This window comes from Bacillus rossius, chromosome 1 (assembly GCF_032445375.1).
Source record: "Bacillus rossius redtenbacheri isolate Brsri chromosome 1, Brsri_v3, whole genome shotgun sequence".
Taxonomy (NCBI): domain Eukaryota; kingdom Metazoa; phylum Arthropoda; class Insecta; order Phasmatodea; family Bacillidae; genus Bacillus; species Bacillus rossius.
In genome coordinates, this window is record NC_086330.1 from 248,822,473 (window position 1) to 248,843,904 (window position 21,432).

General features: G+C 39.2%; 1 protein-coding gene across 1 annotated transcript in view; it reads left to right on the forward strand.

The window, feature by feature from the left end:
• The window catches only part of LOC134527454 (nuclear pore complex protein Nup155), a 293,963-nt gene that overhangs the window by 61,523 nt on the left and 211,008 nt on the right, over positions 1-21,432 (forward strand). The window contains exons 8-10 of the mRNA XM_063360147.1: positions 3,183-3,433; positions 8,472-8,899; positions 10,837-11,104. Of these exons, the coding sequence (XP_063216217.1) occupies positions 3,183-3,433; positions 8,472-8,899; positions 10,837-11,104 (947 nt within the window). The remainder of the gene's footprint in view (positions 1-3,182; positions 3,434-8,471; positions 8,900-10,836; positions 11,105-21,432) is intronic.

Below are 21,432 nucleotides of genomic sequence, written 5' to 3' on the forward strand. Positions count from 1 at the left end.
AAAATTGGGGAATTTCATTTACTAGATCTGGTAGACACCCTGTTTAGTTCGCTAGCAGCTGTGAGCTTCACTAAGCGGTTGGGTTTTGCCAAGGAGAAGGATAGGAAGTTGCCAGACCTTACTATATGACCATGTGGTGGACATAGAGAAATGACACAAACTCATAATGTGTGTGTCACTCTCCAGCCCATAAACTATCTCTATGCAAAAAGTCAATTTGATCGTTTGCTGCGTGAAAGAAGGACAAACAGACACACACTTTTGCATTTATAATATTAGTAGGGACATACTTTAGATGGGTGGGAAACACTCTTCAACATATTAGTAAACGAATGGTTCCTGCATTCAGGTAGCAGAGTTGGTACCCATGTGATTTTCTGCCCACTATAATTTTGGAGGTCATTACACCGTAAGTCTCAATGCATGGCCATGTAATGTAAATGCTTTCAAATGAAAGTTTCATACTGAAACAAGGACACTGCTTGTGACAGAAGCAGTTCATTGGAAAAATAAAGACAAAGAGTAAATGTCAATTACACTGTAATCTAAGAATGAGACATGTCATTGTTGTCAGTTACACATAAAATCTGTTGAAATATATATATATATATATATATATATATATATATATATATATATATATATATATATATATATATTTTTTAATAGCCTGTAAATAGTACCTGTTATTGTTTTTAGTTGCATTCAAAGATTGAAAACAATTATCCCCTGATTACCCAGTAATTCCCTAATGTATCACTCTCCCCTTCTCATTCTTGCAGCTCTGTTCTCCACATGTAAATGACTGTTTTGCATTTATTGGGATATATTTTTTCTTTATATGTTATATTTACTATCTCATTGTATAATGTTGCACACATAGTTATGATACTTTTTACTAGTTAATGACATATTATCTGTTGTACACACACTAAGAATAAAAACAATGATCAGCCATTTTTACACCTCTATTAACAGTACTGTATTGACCAGAATACAATGCTTTGATTTTTACCAAAACTGTGGAAACTAAAAGTGGGGGTCACATTTGGGAACGGGGTATTTGAAAAACTACAGGCTCTTCTTCTTAAATGTGTCACTTATGCCACTTTAGACTGCTGTTAATTACTGCCTCCTGAATCTTCACTTAGTTGAAAAACTACACGCTCTGGCTGTAAACTGAATCTCTTGTGCCTTTTTTGTTGTGGTCTTCCTGAACTTCTGCACAGGCTGACAGATGAGAGATGCTGGATGAAGGAGAGGGGGCAAATGGAGTTTGTCACTGGGTTCATTCTGCTTCTTTTCACTGTGGCTGCTGCTGAAGGCACCCCTTCCCCCTCCTCTTCACATTCTTTGCTTTCTGAACAGTCAGTCATAAAACAATTTTTTTTTCTAACTGCTGCTTGGTTTTTGAAAATCTCTCTATTGATGAAACTGGTACAAGAAAGGTTGTAGTAAATATGGGATAAATTTAATAATTTAAATAACTTTCAAGTGCTATGTACTTTAATTGCAATTTCTAATCCATAGTCTTTTTCATAAACTTACAATCAAAAAAGTTTAGGGTCACATTATATTCACTCTTGTATTATTTTTGGATAAATATGGTAATTATGTTTTAACAAGTTTGTTTGGCTAAAGATGACCTAACTGGACTTCAGTAAAAATCCCCAAATTCCCTGACATGAACACTGCAGCAGGAGAAAAAATTTTGACTTTCGAGATTGTCTTAATATAAATTTAGGGTGAATTACCTACTATTTAAAGAAAAGATTTCTAAATTTTTTTTGAAATTTATTCATCACCAAAAATGTTCAAAAACATATTTTGCATGAACATAAATAATAATTTTTAGTAACCCAAACCAGAAAATAACTATCCAGAAGCACCAAGAAAACAAAGAAATACCTAATATTGATGAAAATCTTAAATTTGTTAACCCTTGGAGGGGATTCTTGAAAGGGAAATTCCAGGGTTGGTTGTGGCCGAAAATGCAGATGCCTTTGGTAAAAGCTGATTTTCTAATGAAACAAAACCACATTACATTTTGATGATATGTGAGCCATGGAGAGACATGTGAGCTTCCTGATGTGTAGCTGAGGGATGACTGACTTGGAACACAAGGCAGTGAACTATGGTGCCTTGGCATATCCTTCGGAAATGTTATGGAAGAATATCACATCAGTAGGGACAAGATTATATGGTAAATTTCGATAAAACCGAAATAACACCGCAAAGCATGTTGATACAACATATAACACTGAGATGCAAGTAAAATTCAACGTTTAGCACTGAAATGTAACTAAAAACATGAAATCAATTGGCAGTTTAAGACCACTTAACTGAAATTACAAAATGTTTTCTTTTACTGTTGTAAATTTGATGAATATAATTTATTTAACATGAATTTTTTACCCATATGTCTGAACTAAATGGATTGTAAAATTAATATTACATTGTTTGATTTTGATTCATATTTTAGTATTATGTTTTTACATTAATGATGACTTATTTTTCAAACACACAAAAATTTTCCGATTTATTTGAATTTTTCTGAGATAGTTTTGTTCTATTGTATAAGTGCATCATGTGTCAGTCAAAATGTAAATATTTTGATGACAAAAGTATTAAGACATACATTGGTTTCATTTTTGCTGAATAGTTTACTATATTTATAAATAAAGACAATGTATAAAATTAAAAACAATAACACCAAAATCTCCTGTTTTAAAAATGAAATCAACCTTAAAATAAAACCATAAAATCTTGTCCCTACACATCAGCTATGACTTGATTTGTACCTCCCAAATCCCAGAAAATAGGCTTCAATACTCTCCAGAATATAAACATTGATCAAAGAAAAATATTAAATGAAACAAACAATTATTCAAAGATTTGCAAACACTACTTTAAAGAAAAATTCTGGGTTTGTTTACAATAAGTACTTTCAAAGATTCAGCAAAATATTACTTTAAAACCAGACATGTTTTTACTTAACAGTTATTTACTTACTTGGCTTATTTCAACAATAGTAATTCTGACCTAAGCAAATACTGTCCTGAGATTCCAGTTCTTAAATCAAAATAACTACTCCATGAAATACACAACACTGACTCTGTCTGTAAGTATTTGCAACTCTACAATGTTTAAGGCTGTCATTGATAGTTTTGTTTATGTTGTAGCCAAACTCTGGACACAAACATATTCCGACCACTGGTGAGCATCTGCGCGGTAGAGAAGATGGAGTGTGTGCATTACAACCTGGTGGCCGTAGCGGAGACAGGTGTACGGTTTTACTTCAGCACGGGCTCAGTCACTAACCCATCGGCCCGGCCCCACCGCATCCAGCTGCTCCACGTACGGCTGCCTCCGGGCTACACTGCCAACGCCCTCCGCCGGCCCAGCAAGGTCCACACGGCCCTTTACAGGCAAGGTAGCATAGTTGGCACGTCTTTCTGTCTCAGTCAGTGCTTAATCCAGAAAGATGAATGTAAAATGTGCAAGATTATAGAAGATACTACCTCAGGCTAATGTGTAATAGCACCCATTGAAATATTGTATATGTTAAACTTGTTGAAAAAGTGATTAGATTTGTGTAGGCCTTAAGGTCACCATTGACTGTTACCAATGCAAGGTTCTCTACAGAATTATGTGACACAGTATTATTTGAAAAAGAAACTTAACTTGAGACATGAATCTGACAGATTCGCTGTTTGTTACTGGAGGCAAGGTACCAGTTTGTCCTCAATAAAAGACAACACTCTGGTTTTGGTTTTAAAAAGAACTGGAAAATTTTTCGATTGGATGATATTAGCAAATTTCGGTACAATAATTTAAAAAAATGCATGTTTTAGCTAATTTTTACACATGTGAAAAAAAAAATAATTTTGAACTCTAATTTCTCTGAAAAAAATAAAAATACTAGAAAGGTGTTTTGGTTATCTTCCTTTATCAGTGAGGATATGTGTAAACATCAATATTAAAAACATGTAAATGGTTTATTACAAATCATATAAAATGTATGAACATCAGTATTTCCATCCATATACCGTATTTACTCGCGTACAATTTTCCAAATTTTGACTCCAAAAAAGAGGAGGGGGCCTATACGCGAATTTGGAGGAAAAACTGGATTTTTCTTTTTTTCAGATATGAAAAACTAACATTTAATAAAAGTAAAAAGAAATACCGCCACAACTTATTTAAACGCCAATTAAATTTTTATTAAATGAAAAAGCTGGCGGAACGACTGGCAAGTCGTGCGTCTTTGTTATAATGAGGGAGGGTGGGGGAGGCAGCGACGCAGCAGGAGGGAGAGAGAGGCAGTGAGTCCGCAGGGGGGAGAGGCAGCGCTGCGGCAGGGGGGAGAGAGGCAGAGGCGTGGCTTAACCTCCCTCCTGCCAGCCAGCCAGCCAGCCAACCAGACAAAGGAGTGTAGGTACCTGCTCCACCCACTTCCCTTCCTCCTTCACTTCCCCTCTTCCTCCCCTCTTCCTCCCCTCTTCCTCCCCTCTTCCTCCCCTCTTCTACTCCGTCAACACTGCACATCAACACAAGCCAGCGAGTCCAGCTTTCTTTATCTTTATGTCGTTTGAGATAGGACTAACTGCTTATGTCTGGCATGCCTCACGACGGTCCTACTGAAAACGGACAAACTATAATACCAGTCTCTGTATCACTGCCGCTTACAAAATCACCTCCCGCCGCTCACAATACATGGCTTGCTGTTTGATGCATGCCAAGCTGCCCTGCCCTCAGATAAACCCAGAAAAACACATTTTTAAATTTTTTCTTAAAAATGTTTACAAAAAAAGGAGTTGGGGGGGGGGGGGGGGGGCGTATACGCAGGTGGGGCCTTTATGCGAGCAAATACGTATCATAATGTGAATTTGTCTTATAGGTATGGACACAGAAAAATGGTGAACTATGAAATTCACAAAAAAAAAAAGACGAAATTCTGCAGTTTTTAAAGTTTTTCGTGAAATTTAAACATTTTAGTGGAACATGAAGTTTGGCATAAAATACAGCTGTTTCCGCAAGTTTATCGACACCATTTTTGAAAAGTCATGTGGTTGGTCATAGATTTGTAACATTGGAAACAAATTTCAGTAAGAGAGTACTACCCTGTTTTATCGCATAATAGTTGCACGTGCATAATCGTCGCACCAATATTTTAGGGCGTCAAAATTTGAATAGAAAACCTCTAGCGTAAACGTCGCATGATGTTTACAGTTCCGCTATTAGATTCCGAGCGCTTTGTGTAGGAATTTTTCCGTATAAAACTATGTTTTTTAAAGTAGAAATATAATATTTATTTGGACATTACCACTTACTTATTTAATTAATGGAAATATGAAGTTGTCTGATGTGTAAATTTTCTTTTATACAGTAAAACCTCGTATTTACGTTCTCGTTATTTACGTTTTCCCGCAAATAACGTCATTTTATGTAGGTCCGTTTTATTGTACATTAACTTTCGTGTTGCATTTTCCCTGAAATTACACCGCTACATAACCAAAAAACCCGGAATGTACGTTTCAAAACACGGTAAAAATGTAAATACTCGTCACGTTAGTCATAGATGTGAAAAGTTTGAAGTAGTTCGCCTATTGTCTGTCACCTTTCGTTTTGATGTATCGAAAAGTTCTATGGTGCCTCTCCTCTACTAACGTTTTAATCTTTGCTGCCATAGAGAACTTTCGTAGCAGAACCACAAACGGTTTTATTTATGGTGTCATAGAGCACTCTCGTAGCAGAGCATAGTCCGAAGCGCTGAGCTATCGATACTACCGGAAAGCGCTCATACACAGTACGTATATTTAGTAGTGCTGCATTATGTACAGTACATATCTATGATGGCTTTCATTGTTTACATTAGTCAACGTCCGTTTTGGTTAGCACGTGTTTTTTTATCGTTCACAATATTATTAGAGGTGTAAAAGTAACGAAAAAATGTGTACCCGTATGTATTTGTTACTATAACAATTAGTACTCGTTACTTTCGTATCGTTACTCGTTACTTCTGATACCGCATAACATGGCACATGCTATGTTATGTAACAGCAACGAATCGAGTTGTATTTCGTACGCGTACAGTATGACGTCGCGTAAATAAAAATAAATCGAATATAAACAATTAAAAATATTTGATAATTAACAGCTTTTGTTAACCAAGAAACAATTAAATCTCATTAGAGTGGCTTTATTATAATATATCTTTTAAGATAAGAACATAAAACGTGAAAATACGCGATAATAAAAAACAAAAACATACATATTTATAATTTGTAAAAAAATATGTACTTTCTTACGTTGTTTCTGTTCGAATCTAAAACTTTGTCTACACACACAATACCTTTAATAAACAGTAAAAAACTTGGACGACGAATTTCCAAATTATACTTTTATTAATAAACAAACATCGTTATTTGTAACGAATAAGCGCGCGCATGCGTAAAACACGAAAGATGCGAGTAACGAAATGCATTCGTGTGTAACGTTTCGTTACTCGTTACTAGATGCCGCACCCGTTACTCAGTAACGAATACATACGGTTTGCTACAGCTCTAAATATTATTTATGGCAAGATTTTGATTGAAGATGGATAGGTATAAAGTTCCACGAAATACTTTATCTATTGAAGATAAAATTAAAATTATTGAGAAGTTTGACAAGCATGTGGGTACCCGAGTGGTTTTGGCCAAGGAACTGAATATTCCTGTTAGTACTTTAAACACAATAATTAAAAATAGGTAAATGCTGATACATTTTTTTAAGCTAAAATTTAGCATTAACTGCCAATAAAAGTGCTTTCCCACAATTTACACTTTCCCGCAATTTACACTTTTTCCTTGGGGTTCCTTGAAAAGTGCAAATAAGGGGTTTTACTGTAGATGTTTTTAAACATTATATTATAACCTTATCTGTGTGTCATGTTGCACTATTCAACAATTGCGACTAACAATGTAGGAATACATGGAATGTTGTAACTTCCTAAATCTGATGCATTCCTACTAAGGTTGCTCTCTTCACCATTACATAATTCCAAACATAAGAATGTACCCAATTAAAATATTTTTACGATTTATAATGTGGGGAAAAATGGGTTTGTAAGGGATAGCCCAGTTAAGTTTCATTACAGTTTTATTTATTACTAATATTTACATCAATAATAAATAATTGTACTTAAAAATGTCCGATCACAAATCACTGGCACTTAAAAATGTTTATCAAGTCACTGAATGTCTGTCAAGTTCCGCAGGTCGCACTCCTCACTGGAGCTAGGATCAACAGTGGTTCACCCCTTACCTCATGCCTGTCCACACACAGTCTTGCGCCACTCAGTCACCGCACTCTCACGATCCAGTCGAACTCCGTGTCGTGCTACTCTCAAAAGGGAAGGGTGGGGGGGCTCTAACCCTCTTCGCTGATGTTGCACTTCCCTTTGCTCGGAATCCGCTCGGAATTGTCGCGGGACTTGCTCAGAACTCCCGCGGAGGCAGACGTCGTGGCTTAAGTACTCAGGTGTTCTCAAATTGACGAGAGCAGATGTGACGAGTCGCGTCATCCCGGGCCGACCCGACGCCCGAACAGTCGAGCAAGGTGTTGCTAGTTCAGGCCACTACTAAAGTCTAAACATTCATTGAACCCCCTTGCAAAAACATATCACGTCATCTTGAATAGAGTATACGTCGTAAAAGTTTATTTTCTCCAATACCACTATGCTTATGTTTAAGGTGCCATTTTTTTTTCTCAATGGGACATGAGTTGACTCTGTTTTTTGTTAGCTAGGTGATAGAAATAATTGCTTGAGATGCAAAAAAAAAATTTTGCAGCTGCAGTCAAGTGTTATTTATTTGTGAACCCACACAATTGGGTTAAATCCAGCTTCTAAAATATTCTGCCCTGAGAAAATATTTTTTGGCATCTTTGAAGTTTTTTAATTTTCCTGAAGATGAAGTCTAAGAAAATTAGTCTTCGACTTGACTTAAACTTTCCAAAGCTTCGCACACACCTAGTTCCTTACAACATTTATGGTGTATGCTAAAATCTAACTCTACAGATGAGATGGTGATAGTATGTTTATGACATTCTAAGATATACTTTGGAATAAATTAATTGAAGTGTTGAACTGTACATAAGGTATTTTCATGACAGGAAATACTACAATAATAGTAATTAACATAGATCTTATGCTTTTAAGTCAACAAAATTCATTACTATGATCACGAAAAATTAAGTTGTGAAATATAAAAAAGAGCCAAAGAGTTTAAAAAAAACAAAACAAACATGTTGTGAGACTACGGTAGGAGTGATGGTGAATTCATTTACACTGTGTAAATGGGAGGCAGAGGAACGGATAAGAGCACAATAGGCAATTTGGTCATGTGGCACTTGCATATGTCCCAGTAGACCTGCTACTGTGGTAGTGCTGTGTGGGAGCTATGACTGCAGGACTAAATGTTTCCCAGGGGACCTGGTGCTGGTGTCGTCACCGGGGGGAGAAGCAGACGTGTTGTGGTGCATCAGTGCAGACTTCTACCCCTTCGAGTGGTTCTTGGTGGAGTCACAAACTGTCCTGCACCTGGACGGCACGGTGTGGGCTGTGCGTGAGGTGGCTGGCACAGACACGCGAGCCAAGCTGCGCTGTGCGAATCTGCCAGAGTCCTTGACTTGCCCCCCAGCCTTGCCTCCCGCGCCTACCTCCCCACCCCCTCCTGGCTTGCACGACCAGGTGCAGCAGCAGCAGCAACAGCTGCAACAGCAGCAACAGCAGCAACAGCAGCAACAGCAGCAGCAGCAACAGCAGCAGCAGCAGCAGGCGCGCTCCAGCGACCCCCCGCTTGTGGTCCGCCAGCACATTGAAGACACCAGGAAGTTCGTTGTCCTCACTTCACAGGTGCCATATCTTTCATCACTGCTAGCTTGAGTTTTCTTACATGGTACACATGCTGAGTTGATTATTTCATTTTCTAGTCAATAATCATTTCTAGTGACTAAGGGATTGACTGCATATTTATTCCAGTAACTTTCTTGCAATTTTTTTTGGGTCAAATATTTTCTGACTAAATATTTTTTAAACGTTATTTTCATACTATAGAAAATCACTCAAGTGATAAAAGAATAAATACTTATTATCAATATTAGATAATATTTAGTAAATGTATGTTAATGAAAATTTGAGATGAAACAAACCGTATTCACCTTAATAAGGTGCTCCCCCAAATACAGTATTTAGTCGTGTATAGCATGCCCTTGTGTATAGTGCACACCACGATTTTTGCAACAAATTCCAAAGAAAAAAATTTATAATTTTTTTTCCCCATAAATAAATTTTACTAACATTTTGTGGTACCTGTCAAGTAATTACTTATGAAACAAATGATTATTTACATTGATGTGTGGTGATGTGTCAGGAAAATTCTTAAATTAAATACTCTTCCACCTGAAAGCGAAACTTTTGTGGCTTACTGTACCATCTGAAACGACACGAGCAAGCTAAACTCTGCTGTGTACACGGAAGATAATGAAGCGCTGTAGCGTCACAACTGGCACGAGGACGGGAGGGAGGGAGGCAGGCAGGCAGGCAGGCAGGCAGGCAGGCAGGCAGGCAGGCAGGCAGGCAGGCAGGCAGGCAGGCAGGCAGGCAGACAGGAACAGGTCTATGACCATCAAGTAACCTTGACAGTTGACAGGACTAAACACCACCACTCACGTCACGTAGCTTCTACATAGATATTTCAACTGATAGTTAACATTTTTAGGGACACGCAAAATGAAGCGTGCCATGCTACGTTGCTAAGCTGGCACGGAGGACTAGATGACTCACAGGTAGCTGCTGGGACAAGGAAGCGAAGGAAGTGGGCGGCGGACTGGTGACAACATGCTCTCTCTCTCTCTCTCTCTCTCTCTCTCTCTCTCTCTCTCTCTCTCTCTCTCTCTCAAGGCGACATGTGGTGAAGTGGCATTTCTCCACCCGGCACTGTCGTATGTGTGGGGGCTGGCCAAAAAAAAAAAACACAGGCACTCTTCGTGTCTATCTTGAAAGGTTTTCGTGACGCATTATCGTAATAGTGTCTGAATGGCCCCTCAAAATCAGTAGTGTAATGCGTTTTGTTAAAGGTTTGGGTTGTTTGAAGAGGGCGGTTGCTGGAGGGGGGGGGGGGGAAGTAGCCAACTGCCCCTGGCAGTGTAAGAAGCAAGTGAACTTCCGGCATTCATCATCACAAGGTTTCAGCCTGCTTTATCGCATAAACACTGACGTGCGTTAAACACTTGGAGCAGGGATGTGACTAAGACTGGTGTTAGCAGAGTGATTTACAGCAGAAGGGGAGGGCCATACTAAAAGGGAATGGAGAAAGAGATAGGGAGAAAAAATGAAGAGGGTGATGGAAGAGTGAGTGGTGAGAAACCCACTCTCCTGCAATCTTTCCCTTTAAACGTCACCCATCACCCGGCAGTTAACGACTAGCACTCCTCCTCCCCGCAGGCGAACATAGGGTCGCAGCTGTGAGTATTCTACCCAAGAAACATGCTGATAATTCTTATCCATTTTTAACGACTTGATTGGTTCTTTTCTTGGTAAGAAAAGGAATTAGCCTGACACAGCAGATGTTATTTGTTGCTTCAAAAAGTGGCTTTAAATCTAGTTTTGAAAGTGTTCTGCTCTAAGAAGAAAAAACCTTCGAAATCTGTGAAGTTTTTTAAAATTCCCATAAACAAAAGTGAAGAAAATTAGTATTTGATTCGACATCTACTTTCGGAAGCTTCGCACCCACCTACTAGTTTGTATGCACTGTGTCGGCAAGTGTGTGCCAGGTAGAGCGTTGTGCGCAGGGGGCAGACATATACGTGAAGCTGCGGCCAGTGGACCTGCTGCAGCAGCTGCTGGTGAGCAGTATGGGCCCGGAGGCGGAGAGCATCAAGGCGTTCTTCCAAGTGCTGAAAGAGGAGCAGGCGTGTGCCACTGCCCTCGTGCTGGCCACCACAGAGGGTGTTGACACAAGAGTGTCGGAGATGGCCACGAGAGCCTTCTTCATGTACGGAGGGGAGCCGTGTGGGGCCAGCATGCAGCGCCAGCTCTTGGGCTCTCCGTTCCGCACAGGTACCTCATCAAGCATGCGTGTGTGTGGCCTTGTGAAAAAACACTTCAGTGTTTTTCATGTCCTGTCGTTTTTAATGTCTGTACTATTTGATGTCATACATGTAAATTTTTGAAGGAAAAAATTTTCCCGACCTGCATCTTGCTTCGAGAATATAATTCACTAGTCAAAGAGCTGTGTTGCTGAGCAGGCAAGGCCTTGATATAGGCAGTAAACTAGCTTTAGTAACCATAAATGTATTATGTAGTACTATATATCTTTAATGTTAAAAATTTGCAAGAAAATAATTAATATGTGAGTCTTAATCTAAAACTTCCAATTTTCATATTTTAACTATTGTAAGCATACACCTAATATATTAAAAGCTAGAGTTTATTCTAATTTTTTTACTTTGCACAGTGTTTTCTGAAGGTACATTCGTACAGTGACAAGAGTTTTATTGACCAATTGAAAATTTAAATGAAGATTCTCTACTTAAGTAAACTATCTTTATTTTTCGGAGGGGGGGGGGGGGGGAGAAGTTTTGCTCAGTCTAGTACAGTAAAACCTTTTTGTTACGACCCCATTTATTGCGACCACCTCTCTATTACAACCCTATTCCGAGGAAACGTGAAAAAATTGCCGAAAATCCGAAGAAAATCGGACAGAAAATAAGTTTCTTGGGGTGAGTACAGTAGAACCCCGCTGATGCGACCCCTCACGGTTTCAGGAAAAACGGACTTATAAACGGGATGGTCGCAATAGAGAATTTGGGCCAATTTTTACCCCACCCCCAAATATATCCAAATACATAAAATACTTACACTAAATGAATTCGCGTCACGCGAGTTCGGCTATGCTAGCCGGCTGGTGGTTATTTTCGTTCAAAACGTGGCGAAGGAACTTGTGTGGATCAGGTAGAAAACAATCGGCTATAAACGAAAGATATAAGAACAATGCTATCCTGAAATTCTGTGACATGTTTTTGGAGTAGATAATCATAGCGATAGACCAACAGGATGTGCTCCCGCCCTGCCGTCAGCGATGTTTATTTTGACAGCTCAAGCAATTATCTTTTCCATGTCCCTTCGCAGCGTAAAAAAAAAAAGAAAAAAACACGGAATGCAGACGGAAAAGTAACTACAGTATGCAGTAAAATAAATATATTTACGGCTCTGCTAAATTTTTCTTTTCAATAAAATTCGAGGTATTAGTGATTATTCAGCAGAAACTGCTGTGTGACTAATAAACAAATTGTATCATAATAACTTAAACTTATAAAGTGTTAATTAACGGCGAAGGACAGTCGTATATGCCCATAAAAATATTTATTTTACAGAGAATGGACTGTACAACCTGGCTTTTGTTGCACGCGGTGTGGGAGGGGAGGAGGATGCTGACAGTTTCTCACGCAGAAGGTTGATATAAGGGAGGGAATGTGTTGAAATGTTAGTTGGAAAATGGGGGGGGGGGGTGTTTTTTTGTGGCTCTGGGAGGGATGAGCCTTAAAGAATTAGCAGGGGATGGAGAGGTAAGCATCACGTCACGTATGACGTCAAGCCGCCGCTACCGCCAGCCTGGCCGGATGAGTTTCTTAAGCTCTCGCAGAAGCTACCACAGCGCGGGTAAGATAACATGACAGCTGAGACGGCTTTTCGTGGACGCGCCGAGCTCGGCTAGACACTGCCGCGTGGATAGCCTAGTGGGGTGGTATCTAATTTTAGCCGTCTTTTGTATGCCTGCCTGCTTACAGTACAGCTCCCGCCAAGATAAACGTGAACACATAGCGTCCAACAAAGTGTAACAGACTTGTTTTTCAGCCGATTTTACTCAAATTTTCGACTTTCTCTGCTTAAATTTTTCACGGTTTCTCAAAAAACGGTCGTATAAACGGAATGGACGCATCAGAGGGGGGTCGCATCGGCGGGATTCTACTGTAGCGTGTTACTGCGTTTCTCTTTCCCAGTGCTGTACTGCCGTAGCCAGTGCTGTCGACCGCTGTCAGCCCTTGACAACCCCCATTCCACGTCCCTTTCCCTGCAGGGTGCAGATGAAGGTTTTTGTGGCAACGTGTTTACGTTTAGCTTTTTGCGAGTGTCTAGTGTGGTACGCAGTTAAGGCAAAGCTACCTGCTGGATTTCTCTTGATTTTGATTACTATCGGTTGACAATATACAGCGACCGACTGGATGCACACCCGCCTCGACTCGTTTTAACTGCAGCAGCGATGTTTATTTTGACAGCTCAAGCAATTATCTTTTCCCGTGGGTAGATAGATAAAGGTCGCTTCACCCAGCATAAAAAAAAAAGGCTACGCCACTTATTCCCCACGCAGGAAACACACTGGCTGCCGTCTGTCTCCCCCCATTTATCTTTCTTCTAACATTCCACGTCTCGCCTCTCGCGCGAGCAATAACGAAGCGACCACGCATTGGACCATTTTATGCTTTGTTTGGTGACAGCAGTTTGATTTTATTCGGTATATTCCTTTACATAAGACCCTTGCTATTAAAATACATTTATATTTAAGTTTGAAAGTTTGTAAATTCCTTGCCAGAGATGACTGAACTCGAACTTGGTGTGAAAATTGACATATTTTGACCCCTCCCTCACCTCTTTAGTACCCCATTCATATTAGCCCAATTTTACGGGAGAAGGGAGGGTTAAATGAGCATTTTCTCACTGAAGGTTTTTCAAAGGAAGCGAAGTTGGTGTGTTATAAGTAGAGCCAAGATTTTATGGTGTTATGAAAAAGGACTTTTCGCAGGGTTCCCAACAATAGGGAAAACAGGGAAAATTCAGGGAAATTGAAATGGGTCAAAAACACAGGGAAAACTCAGGGAAATTTGTTGTGCGGCAATCACAGTGTGTGTATATATATTTATATATTGATTAATACATGTATCACAAGCACATTTTTTCTTAAAAACAAAATCGGAAAGTTGGGGTGCGGGTTGTACATGTAAACCAAAGTAATAGATAAGCCACGAGTCCCGGGAAAGTTTGGTTCACCATACAGCTGTGACGTGCCGAATTTCATGGTAGCCGGCTCCGGACTGTGCCGAGCTGCGCCAAGCCAGTTGTAGAAAATGGCGGCACTGTAGTTCGTATACGTTTGGCCGTTTGTGTCATAACTTTGAAGTATCCAGTATGCTGGAAACTTTTTGAAGATTGTTTAGTGAACATATTTTAATTTATTTAGATGTATTTTTTCAAAAATGCTGCAACTGTGGTGGTGTTTTTATATCACTGTAATTTGTGTTGTTGGTAGTATTATGGTATCATGACGAGATTTTTGCCTATCAAACACAACAAAAACACCGCTAAAATAGTTACACATTGTGTTATTCTGAGTCAAGAGTTCTACAGAAGCAGTTAAATATATTTGAAATTTTTTAGTCAATTGTGAGAAGTGTTTTTTTCCCAGAAGAAATCAACGGCGGTCCTCTTATTATTTTCTCATTAGAAATATAGGTTACGTTCACGGGTGTGTGCTAGCTCAGTTTCCTTAATTGTGCAATGAAAACACGGTGAAACTTGTGAGACTAAGCGATTCAGTATTGAATGTGTTTTGCTACTCTACATTAGGCCTAGGCCTATTCTTGATAGTCTGAGTGGATAATTGTGTGACATTCACGATGTCTAAATTCAATCCTGCTTGGCTAGATGGATCACTGTTTCCTGACTGGAAAAAGTGGCTACGTCGTGTTGAGGGTGATGAAAATAGTGCCAAGTGTATTTTGTGTAAAAAGGTATTTTCTTTGAGTAGTATGGGTAGGCAGTCTGTGAAGAGCCATCAAGAAGGGAAATTTCAAAAACAGTTGGTTACTGCGAGCAGTATTTCTGCATCTATGTCAGCATACTTAACAAAGCCTTTAAATCACCAAGAAATGAAGGGATCAATTATTTCAAGAGTTTCCACAGCACCAAATTCTGAATTAGCATCCAGCACACCAGCATCCTGTTCATTGTTAACTGGATCATCATCATCATCATTCAGTGCTCTGAAAGAGGCATCTTCAGGCATGGTAAATAAAATACATTTTCAGGGAGACAGTAATGTCAGAAAGGCAGAAATATTGTGGGCATTACATGTTGTTATGAAAAAAGACAGTTTTAATAGCCAACAAGGAACAAGCAATTTGTTTGCTAAAATGTTTCCATATAGTTCCATTGCACAAGAAATGTAGCTTAGTAGTACCAAGACTGCATACTTAGTTACTTGCCCCATATTTTTTCCACAAACTTACAGATGAAATCAGATCCACAAAATACATTGTTGCATGCTTTGATGAATCCTTCAATAGGGTATAAAAGGTACAACAAATGGACATAGCTGTACGTATATGGGACGTCAACAAAAATCAAGTAATGACCAGGTACTGGAATTCTTCATTTTTAGGCCATTCTACAGCTGATGATCTCTTAGAAGGGTTTCAACAGGAACTAAAGGATGTGGAACTATCCAAAATTATACAAGTATCCATGGATGGGCCGAATGTCAATTGGTTGTTCATGAAAAAATTGAATGCAAAAACTAAGGTGTGCGAAGAAGATCCAGATATATTAGACCTGGGATCTTGTGGTCTCCATGTTGTTCATGGTGCCTTTCAAATGGGTTTTAGAAAGACCGGGTGGGATGTTGTTCAATTTTTAAGGGCCATATATTCTGTGTTCAAAGACTCACCTGCTCGACGATCAGACTTCAGACAAGTTACAAGTTGCAGTGTTCTTCTGATCAAATTTTGTGATTGTTGGTGGTTGGAAAATGTCCCAGTGTGTGAGAGAGCAATACAAATTTTTCCTCACTTAAATTTTTTTTTTAAGACCAGTAAATTACCTGCTACATATTTTGTTGAGAAAGTGAAGGATTGTTTGAGGGATCCTTTGTTGCTAGCTAAGCTGAGTTTTTTTTCCTGACAATGGCTTCTTCACTTGAACCATTTTTAAAGAAGTTCCAAACATTAAAACCAATGTTACCATTTCTGCATAAGGAATTGGAGGACTTGCTAAGAGAGTTGCTGGGACGTTTCATTAAGATGGAAATTTTGAAAGCCAAGACAACTGCATATCAGCTTATTAGTATTAATTTGGACGATGTAAGTCTGGGACTTCCACTCGCAAAGTTGAAAATTGGATTTGCTGCAAAGCATGAGTTAGGTGTGGTTGATGTAAAATAACTTCAGAAACAAAGGTTCCTAACAGAATGCAAAACATGCATGGTTCAGATTGCCAAGAAACTTGAACGTAGCCCAATAAAATACAAAATGGTTAAAGCTGCTTCTTGTTTGGACCCTAGAAAATTTGTTACTAATATCAATTCTGACAAACTTGCATCATTTCATGTACACAATAACAGATTAGACACTTTTTTTGCAGATATGTTGATTGGAGAAGAACAGTTTAAAGATAAATGGCTTGCAGTGAAAATTATATTAATTCTCTCACATGGTAATGCTTTTGTGGAATCTGGATTCTCCATCAATAAGGAGATGCTTGTTGAAAATCTCCATGAGGAATCTTTGATTGGCCTGCGACGAGTTTGGGATGGAGTTAGTAATGCTGGTGGTGAAAATTGTATTCAAGTATATCAGGAAATGATAAAATATGCCAGAGGAGCAGCATCAAGGTACAAAGGTGCCCTGGAGTAAAAATGTCAAAATGAAGAAGAGGACAAGAAGTTGGACAGATATTGTAAGAAAGAAAGAAAACGCAAGACTGTAGAAATTCAAGAGCTGCTAAATAAAAAACTGGAAATAGAGAAACAAAAAGAGCATTTAGAGATGAAAATTAAAAAAATTAAGAAAAATATTTATTGGGCTTAAAGAATAACCAGTACATATTTGTAATATTTTGTGAATGTACATTGAATATGCAAGATACCTAAACATTTTTTTCCTATGCAGCAGAAGTGGTATAATATTAGGCCTATGTATGTCTAAATGTTCACAGCAATTTAGCAGGTAATAAAATAGCTGATAATACCCTTATGTTAGTAGCATAGGTATGCCTGTATATTATGTAAAATTGTTCTTATTGTGATTAGTTTATTTCATTATTTTTTTAATTTAGCACAGGGAAAATATATTATAGGACAGGGAAAACAGGGAAAACTCAGGGAAATTTACAGAAAAAAGTTGGTGGGAACCCTGTTTCGTCATTAAGAATTGTTTGGACTTGTAAATATTGTGTGTAATTTAGTGTATAGTGTTTGAAACATTTGAATTTTGAACTTCCCGCGCTGCTTGCTAGCAGCGCCAAGTTTTTCAAGTTGGCTGCCTGCCAAGGCAGGTAGCCCTGCAGCTTCCGGCAACGAAGCAACAGTTGTTGTTGAACCATCATGGCGGTAAGTTGTGCTATCGTGCACGCTTGCTGCCAATCGAGTTGTTTGCGAGTGAATCGTTATTAATTGTAGGGCTGGGCGATTAATCGAAAATGACGATTTCGATTCGATTCCGTAAATAATCGAAATCGTTTCTTCTTTAAAATTAAGATTCGAAAAATTCGAACTTTGTCTAGGTCATTTGCATGGTGACAATTTCCACAAATTCCGTTAAATTGCACATAAACTTTGTATGTACGTAAATCCTCAACGAATATTCCATTTAGCGACGTTCTTCATATCTACGAACTTTGGTTCTGCCAAACACTCATGATTCATAAGCAATATTTACCTCCAATCCTCTAAATAACAACACTCATTTTGTTCAAAATGGGAAAAAAAATCTTTATTACAAACGGCCGAGAAACACATTAATTATGCAATTGGAAAGTCCACGAACCAATTGTCCAATAAGTTTCATTTCTGGGCTGTGAATATAACCTCAATCACCGAAAGCGGTAAATAAACACTACCTTAGCTTCATAGATATGATACCGACGTGCACGCAACACTTCCCCAAAATGGCTGCCGAATTGTGTGCAACTTGAGCGCTAATGGTGACAAACTTCAGTACCACGGCTTGGACATAAAAAATTCTGATTCTTCCATTGAAGCTGTGCAGTTGTTGCACTATATCTGTGATAACCACTTTGTTTTGGTTCTGGGTTCCGCTTTTATACGTTTTTTTTAAGTGAGGAAGTTTGATAGCTACACACGTGGTAGTTGTGTTCTTTTTCTTTGTCTTAACATATATGCCTTCACTGCAGTATCACAGATGACAACTTCTTCCCATCTGCTTGGGTTGTATAGAAGGCCATAATAAATAAATAAATAAATAAATAAATAAATGCCGACGACATTAATGGAAAATGCAAGAGCGTTAGTACTGTGGAAATGAGAAATGATCCATTATGTTTATTTTATTTTGTCACGTCCAATACCGTGTTGAGGTTCTAGTGTGAAAACAATCTTTGTGCTGATTTTAGAAATGAGTGAAAACGTGAAAGGTGCATTTAAAGGTCGAAGTGCGGTTTGTAAATTTTACGAAAAAGTGTCTGAAACGCATTAAAAATGCAAAACATGTGGCAACAAACTTAAACAAGTTCATGGGAGCACAACTAGCATGGCTAAACATCTCGCAAAACACACTGACGTATATTCCAAATTTTTAAAATTGCAATCTCAAATGAAATCTGTGGTACTTCCATCTTCATCTGTACCCAAACAGAAAATTGTCCAGCAAACTGCATCGTTACCATTCAGCATGGTCCAAGATACAGGTTTTAGAGACCTCATGTCACTGGTTGAACCAAAATATAGCATACCTGACCGTAGAACATTTGCAAGGCGTGTAATTCCAGATCTTTATGAACATCATCTTGAAAGAATAAAAACAAAACTGGCAACAGACATTGACGGCGGAGTAAATTCCATAGCTTTAACCACAGAAATGTGGACTTCACGAAGTAATGATTCTAAGAATGTTTGCCTACATTGTTAGAAATTTTTTTACACTTGTTTACCTTATGCATTTGCTCTAGAATTAAATAATCGAATCGAAATCGAAATTTCAAATTTTTACAGTAATTTGAATCGGAATCGAATCGAAATGAAATCTGTGGAATCGCCCAGCCCTAATTAATTGTTTTGTTTTTTATGGATTTTACAGTCTCGTAAGTCTCTAGACAAAACATTTGGTCCTCTGGGCCGGATAGTTCCGGTTTTTTTTCTGGTGTTGTTTTAAACGTGATTCGTGTGCACGTGGTAAACAATTACACTTCGTTTTCACGTTATTTCGTGCGCTATACTCTCGTTAATTAGAGTATTTTCATGGTCAAGATTTCTTCGGCAACGTGTTTTAGAAGAAATTCGCAGAGATTTGGCGATCTAAGAAACTGTTATATCTTCTTTGTTTTTCGTGGAATATATTTCGTGTTGGGGTTATGTTGTATTATTTATCGGCGTCTGCTCATGTTTTTCGTTGCGTTAGGTGTTTTTGCTGGATATAAATTTTGATTTGCTGTGTCTAACCTTGGTTATATTGGTCTTCGTTGTGTTTATTTCTTTGTTGTGTCTTTTTGGTTATTTCGTCCTTTGCGTCTGTGTTTGACCATGGCAGATATAGGCTCGGCACTCGTGCGTATCCGACTAGCAGAGGCTCGGCTCAAACGTGCTGTCGACCTGTCTCAAAGTGTTGTTGACGATGTTTCTAAGCAAGGATTGTTTCCTGCCACAGTTCGTGATCTACCCCAAGTTCGTGATAAGTTCGAGGCGGATTTTGTGGTTCTTGGGGCAACACAAAATTCTGACATCGATCTCTCAGAACTGACTGCATGAATGGACGATTTCGAAGAGATATATTTTGAAGTCATGGCGACGGTAAGTGCCCTGGAGGGTTGTTCGATGGAGAGCTCAACATCGTCAAGGCCCAAGGTGAGCAATTCTAGGGTAGCTTTACCAAAAATTACGCTTCCAAGTTTTGAGGGTAGCATTAAAAATTGGCCTAACTTCTCCAACCTATTTTGCACTCTCGTTGCTAACAATAATGACCTTTCATCTGTTGAGAAACTGGCTTATCTGAAGACTGCTCTCAGTGGTGAACCCCTCAGCATGATTCAGGCCTTGCCCATGTCTGAAGTAAACTTTGATGTGGCTTGGAAACTACTTGTTGGTAGGTACGAGAACAAGAGACTCATTGTGTCTGTCCATGTGGAGGCTTTACTTCAAGCACCCTCTGCATCAGCTGACTCTCCCAAGACATTGCGCCAACTGTTGAACACTGTTACAGAGAATGTGTCTGCTCTTAAGGCCTTGTCTGTCCCTGTAGACCAGTGGGATCTGATGCTGCTGCCCATTCTATGCAAACGGTTGGATGCTGCCTTACAAACACAATGGGAAATGACATTAACAGACGAGTTTCCCACTCTTGGTAGTTTCACTTCGTTTCTTGAAAAACATTGTCGTGCGCATGAGGCTGTGATAGCTTCCCGTTCTAGGAGTTCAGGAAATTAGGATCCCAAACAGACGGCTCAAGGGCACCAAAACAGCTGGAGGCAGTCTCGAGGTCAGTCTGTAAACACATTAGTAAGTTCTCCACAGTCACAAAGTTGTCTCTTGTGTAGTGACATTCATGTGCTTAGGTCATGCCCTATCTTCTCGCAGGGTAGCCCCAAGGAACGATATGCAATAGTAAAGGAGCATAAGTTGTGTCTGAATTGTCTTTCCCCATCACATCGATCAGATTGGTGTCCATCTAAGTCCTCATGTCACCATTGTAAGGCACGTCACCATTCCATGCTGCATTTTGGGGGTCAGCGATCAGAGGAAGACTCCATCCCATCCAACTCAGACAAGGAACCACCACCATCTGACTCTAATCCTGCCACTGTTGGAGTAACTGCTGCTAAACCTACCTCAACAACAACAATATTGTTGTCAACTGCTCAAGTACAGATTTTCAATCGTTCTGGTGTGCCTTGTGTTGTACATGCTTTGCTAGACACTGCCAGTCAAGCCAGCTTTATCACCGAACAGTGCCTACAAAAGCTCCGACTGGTTCGCAGACAGACCCATCTTCCGATACATGGTTTGTCCAGTACACCTGTGAATGTGGCTAAGTCCTACACATCAGTTGTCATCTCCCCAGTGGGCAATCCAGATAATCAGTTTGCCCTGGATGTATTTGTGTTACCACGCATTACCAATAACTTGCCGAGTGCCAAACTCTCATCAGATGTGTGGCGATCAGTGGCTCATCTGAAGCTTGCTGATCCTTCTTTCGATACCCCTGGTCCTGTTGACCTGCTTATTGGTGCTGACCTATTTCCTCTTCTCGTAACTGGAGGCAAGATTGAAGGGTCTCCAGTGGCTCTCGACTCTGTTTTGGGATGGATTCTCATGGGAAGGGTGGACACCAAACTTCCACCATCCTGCCTGGCATCGCATTGTGTCACACTGTTCACTTCTTACC